This window comes from Prosopis cineraria, unplaced genomic scaffold (genome assembly GCF_029017545.1).
Source record: "Prosopis cineraria cultivar Desert tree isolate PC_DT_omini unplaced genomic scaffold, ASM2901754v1 PC12, whole genome shotgun sequence".
Classification (NCBI taxonomy): domain Eukaryota; kingdom Viridiplantae; phylum Streptophyta; class Magnoliopsida; order Fabales; family Fabaceae; genus Prosopis; species Prosopis cineraria.
This window is the reverse complement of record NW_026555343.1, coordinates 33,765,720-33,772,079: the sequence shown is the minus strand read 5'-3', so window position 1 is coordinate 33,772,079 and position 6,360 is coordinate 33,765,720. Positions and strand designations below refer to the sequence as shown.

Sequence of the window (6,360 nt, the reverse complement as noted above, 5' to 3'; positions counted from 1 at the left end):
CAAGCAAAGTTCTAAACTTTCAAGTTCTCTCATCCTAGCTCTCTTCTCTCATGTTTAAGTTTTCAAATTCTTTTGCCTACATTTTGAGAATTCAGCAGACTTAACTAAAATCAAAAGGTTGATCGCGCTAAGACTTGCACAGTTTAAGGATAAAGGAGTTTCAAGACCGTGACACAATGCTTTTGTCCAATGGACATGAAAGAGAATTTATGCTTTTGTCCAATGGACATGAAAGAGAATTTATAAAGAGCCTAATTTTAACCAAGAGGCATAAAGATAATATACGAAAAGCGTAATTTTAACCGGTAGGCATAAAAAATAATCCCCACGGAAAGCCTAATTCAAGCTTTTAACCAGGGTACAAAATATTAACCCTAATCAGCGGCACACACAACTCAAGGGCTTAATACTTTTGACCAGTGGGCCTAGAAGAGACCATATGAATAGTCTAATTTTAACCGATCGGCATAAAAGGTCATATATGGAGAGCCTACTTTTAACTATTGGGCAAAACATTAATAAGACATATAAGTGGCCGATTCTATGGTGTTCTCAAGTGTGGAAGCCCAAAGGAAGCCAAGGTAGAAAGCTAAGCTGCAACTGTAGACTATAACAGTGAAATGAGTCAGGAGCTGGTAATATTATTGACTTGGCTTGAGCAGAATTAGAGGAGATATTGATTCCAACTTTGGTTATAACTTATCTAATCTTCCATCAAAAATCAATTAAGTTCTAACAAATTAATTCTCTACCTACCTTCCTTCTCTCGCAAAACCAAGACTCAAGTGCAATTATCTACCAATGTGCACCCTTATAAATAAAAACTTAAATTCCAACTTGATTAAATCCCAAATATACTCTTATTCACGTATCACACAGAATTAGAGAGGAAGATTCCAAATTTGTAAGAACCCAAACAACACACTCACACTCAGAGAAGGATGATAGTAGCAACAAAAAATAAGGAGGAGAAGTTTCAACCATACCCACACCAAATCAAGCTAAGAGAAAAAGGAAGAACAAGTGTTGGACCACTGGACAAGGACGTATCAACCGAGAAAAGAGTCTGTGGCACTGCTGCAGCAAATGAAAAGGAAAGAAGAGAAGACTGATGGCGAGAAGCAAGGAAGAGAAGGAAGAAGCCGCAAGTTCGACGAAACTCTCTGCAGCAGTGTATAATCGGCCACCCAAACACACCCACAACGGCAAACTGAAAGAGGAAAGGAGGGGGACAAAGGGAGAGCGAGAATAAAGCTGAAGTTTCTAGACTCTAGCCACACGTTTCTGTCTCTCTTACTCAGGGTACATTGACCGAGCATATAGATAATGGGGATCAGGGGGGAATCTGGTGTTAGCGGTGGTGTTGTTGTTGCTGTTGTTGTTATATATTATTTATATTTTATTTCCAGGCTATTGCACATATTCAATAATTTTTTAGACCAAGAAAAGTCAACAAAATCAGGAGAAAATATATCAATATCAACACCACTCTTGCATGCCCATAATTCACCAGTACAATTAGAACATGGTTTTGTGATTTTAGACTCTTAACACTACCAGGAAATTCAATAACAATGTCCTCATATACACCATCATCAAGTGAAGAATCCTCCTAAACTTGTTTTATTAGAAAACATGGTTAATATACTATTTTCTAAGTCTTAAGATATGTATGCTTCATCATAACTTCCACATTACTCCCCTTGTTAGACTTCTCAAGTATTGGAATGTGTTGGCTTACTGATTGTAGAGGCTGTGCAGTCTCAAGCAGATGATTAGCTCGCATATGGGGGTATTATTGGACAAAAGTTGAGGTACTCTTATAAAGATAGGAGTAGAAGTGATGGTGTAGATGATAATATGATCATTGTTCATTATATGTTGGAGAACTCTTAAAAGGGTAATAGTAAGGAAGGTAAGGGGTCAATTCAAATAGTTGTACTAGTACTTATTTAGCAAGCAATTATCTAACAATAGAAGACAACTCACCAATTTTCTTATCAATACTATGAGCATCATGATAAAGCATAAAGGGACAAAAATCAGTATCAAGATGATAACAATTTCAAGCCATATCCACAGCCAAAATGGAATCAATTAAACTAAAAGAAAATAAAAGAAAGCACAAAGTATTTTTAAGTATATGATCAAAATCATTAATTTTTTTTTTCAAGTGGACCCAGTCTTCATTAAAATAACAAACAAAAATAAAAGAAACTATCTAAAACAAGAAAGGAAAAAAATCAAAATATTAAATTTGAAAAAAATTTAAAAATAATCTAAAATTTAAAAAAATAATTGAAAATATGAAAAGCGATGATATTGATGGAATTTGGCCAAATTAGAGATCATTTAATAGCTAAAGCTGAAAATTTCACTCAACACTACCCAAAATATAAAATTATTGAGTTTTAGAAAAGTTTGGTAAGTGAGGAAAAAAAAATCCAGCAACCCCAAAAATGATATTAGCAACCAAAATGATCAAATTAAAGCACAAAACAAGGGGAAAAGTGAAACCAAAAACAAAACAAACACTAATATTAATCTTCTTAATTCAACTAATTAATACAATTGGCTCCCCAACAACGACACCAAAATTGACACTATTATCAAATAATGCCAAAATTAATAAAAACTAAACTTTATAGTAAAACGCAAATTAAATCATTTCTCTAAAAGTTAATAGATTAACTATTTAAATTAAGATTATAAAAAAACTAAATAATGGGGGGATTTTTTATAACAAAATTAATTTTAAAAACTAAATTAAAATTAAATAATTAAAGCAAGTTGAATTAAGAAAATCACCAAGTACAAGTAACATAGTCAATCACATCCTAATTACCTAAACTTAATTTTTCTCATCCATATAATAAATTGAAATTATTTAACTTTATTATTCTTGTTTTATTATATATTTTTTCTAAATTATTATTCAATGATTAAATAAGAAATTAAGTTATGGACTAATTAAAATCTCTCTTAAACCACAATCCAACACTTGTTTCTATATTAACCACACCAGAAACAAAACATGAATAATCACATAAGCTTGGCCAAATTGCTCTTATGATACTATATCAATTAATTACAGTAAGTAAAATCTTAGATAAAATATATAATCCAAAAATAATGCAGCAAAGCTATTCTAATAAATAATAACAATTAAAACATAAAATTTATAAGTAGAAAGATTGCAACAAAGCTAAAATAAAATCTTTCTTAAATATCAAAAACTCTTATTATAGTTTAAGGTCATGGTTTTTGTGACTGATCACATCAAGAAAGTTAGTTCTTTATAACTTTAAATCAAAAAAAAATAGGTGAAAATGAGAACAGCCATCGCTGAAGTGAATGAAGAAAAGAAATACAGAAAGCTATCGCTCATGAAAATTGAGGGGGAAAGAAAACGACGCCTCTGCTCCCCTCCAATAAATTCTACGTCCTCTTTTTATTCAATTCGATGTGATTTTGTGCGTGCCATCACCATGTGCGTCCATATGTTAAATAAACCGAAAATTTAATAAAAATGATAAAACTAAACTTAATAACCCTAATTGATAACTATATTAAATGATTCAAAATAAATATAAATAAAGTTTTTAAAATTTGATTATTGGCTTAATTTTTAAGTATGCTCATATTCTTTTATCCAAACTAATCTGTATCAATATTTTTTAAATTAAATTTATAAAATCTATATAAATAAAATAAAATTAAATAGTAAATGTGTAAAAATATCAAAAATATTAGTGATGGAGCCTGCTGCAAGCCCAACTAATCTGAACATGATCCCCAGAAGAACTCTTATATTCAGGCGGAGTCTTTGTTGAAAGGAAGGTTGCTCGTAACAAAGGCAATATGTTAAGCATGGTTACAGAAATTGAAATCCTTAAAAAGATTAGGCACCGAAATATAGTCAGAATGCTAGGTCACACGCTCAGAGAAGACTATGGTGTAATCTGGTAGGAGTACATGCCAGGAGGAAAGCTTCATGATGCTTTGCGTGAAAAGAATCCACCACCATCCCTGAAATGGAAAGTCCATTTTACAATAGCAACTGGAATTGCTTGTGGGTTGGCCTATCTCCATCTTGATTGTCATCCTGCCATTGTACATGGTGCCATCAAACCAAGAAATATACTACTAGTTTCTGATATGGAGCCTCATATTGTTGATTTCAGTTTTGCCCAGTTTTTCGATCAATCTTCTTCAACACCATCTTCATCTGTTCCAGGTACATATTCCTGCTCATTGCCAATTTTCTCTTTCTTTACTACTCCCTCCGTATCTATTTGTAAGACTATATCCATTGATCTCAATACTAGAATCTTCACAAAAATTAATAAAACGTTCATGACTCATTTAGACAATGCCCTTGTTTTTTTTTTCATTCTTAGCTTAAATAACGACACTTCCATCCCGCCTCTCCCTGCAATAAACTATGTCAATCAAAGGGTAAAACTTGAGAAATTTTTGACATTTAACTAATTTTAACTTATTCCTTAATTTCGTGAAAGTAGTTAAGAGGGTCTTATGAAAAGAATTGGAGGGAGCATTTTCGTATGCTTACACAAAATAACATGTTCTCATTGGCCCATGACAAAAAATGTATATATAACAGCCGTTGATGTCTACGATTATGGGATAGTTTTGCTTCAATTGATAACCCAGAAGAAGGCAGTAGATCCATCATTTATAGAGGGAATTGAGATAAGGAGCTGGGTGAGAACTGTGTTGGGGGAAACAGGAGAAATTAATAAAATTGTTGATGAGAGCCTTGCAGAGGAGGTTTTGAATCCATTTGTACTTGCGCAAGTTATTGATGTGCTTAAGGTGGTTCTGAGATGCACTGAGAAGAATCCATACATGAGACCCACAATGAGGGACATTATCAGGCAACTTCTTGGTAAAACATGGCTATCATATAGATGAAGATTTTATATATGCTGATTTCTTCCCCGTTTGATTGAAGAGATCCCCTGGAAGTCTGACTCTGACATATAAGGAGTGTATTGCTCCAGTTTAGTTTGTTGTCCCCCTATATGGAAACAAAATGAGGTAGAAACAATGCATAATTGATGAATTTGCCAGATATGACTTGGGTTGTATTCAATAAATCAACCAGGCTCTTGACCCTTATTTCGGAGTTACTATAAAATAGATGGAATGAATTTGATTACACCACTTTTGTTTTCAATATTATCCTTACAAGTTAATTTTGATATGTGTCATTCATATTGGCAAGAAAATAAAATTAAGGGGACTCATAATTTTGATCATACGCAGAAAAAATAAAATCAATAAGCTTCAGATAACTATTTCGAAGGAAAATAGCATTCCCACAATGCAAAAAGAGTGCACACGTTTGTTTGGATTAGAATACACACAAGGAACTGAAAGTTGCCAAGGTTGAAAAAAATGACACACAACTTGGAACTATTGATTTTGCAAAATAAACACTAGCACAGAGAATTCAACAAAATAATGCTTGTGCAATACTCTAGCCTCAATTACCTATATACAACTCAGTTTATCTGTATATAACACAACACGCCTGGAGTCCTATTTTCTCGCTAAAATTTACTCAGAAAGAAACGCCATTCTCACATAATCTTACATTAGACATGCCACTATCTAGTGACCTTAGGACTTAAAACCATTTATGCTTGTATACAGAATCAAATTTCAATTGTCTCCAAGGGGGAGCTCAGTAACTTTTTGCGGTGATCTTGTCATAAGGAAACATAATTCTTCACCATTAAAATCTCACCACATAATTTTCGCGGTATTTGCTCCAACTTGTTCCCCTCTTGCCATGCTTGCCCTACTGAAACTTCTGGTCCTAGATGGCGGACATATATCACAACTTGATCGTTGAAAGGATAATGATGGTTAACTGTAAATACAAAGCCAATGCAGTGAACACTCAAGTTATCTGTTATGCTGCAAGAAAAAGAACCCTGAAGAAGCACAATAAAATTAGAAAAGGACCTATAAGAAAATAAGGCCACCAGTACACGTTGTAGAGATACAAGACTTGGATGTTACAAAGAAATTTTCTTCAACGAAGTGGGTTTTTTAACATCTACACATCCTTGGCCAAAAAAAACTACAACCATACATGAAACTTCACAACTTACTGGCTCCAAGTACAGCAATGTAGATGGTCATAATACAATGCTAAGAATATATTTTAACAAAAAGCCGAAACAACATGTCTATGAGGATTAATGGATAATGAATACTTTGAATTTGTTGCGATAAATATTAAGAGTAACCATGCATGTATGAACGAATAAAATGCATCCCCACCTGGTCTCGGAAAGCCCTGTGGGAGTCCTTTATATCATACAGTCC

The 6,360-nt window shown here is 33.2% G+C and overlaps 1 protein-coding gene across 1 annotated transcript; it reads left to right on the top strand.

Moving 5' to 3' along the window:
- Positions 1 to 3,950: 3,950 nt before the first annotated feature.
- On the top strand, positions 3,951 to 5,133 carry LOC129287857 (receptor-like protein kinase). Its single transcript, XM_054924104.1, has 2 exons — positions 3,951 to 4,237; positions 4,625 to 5,133. Exons 1-2 carry the CDS (start codon positions 3,976 to 3,978, stop codon positions 4,933 to 4,935), a joined length of 573 nt encoding a protein of 190 aa, XP_054780079.1. The 5' UTR covers positions 3,951 to 3,975; the 3' UTR covers positions 4,936 to 5,133.
- Positions 5,134 to 6,360: the final 1,227 nt, after the last annotated feature.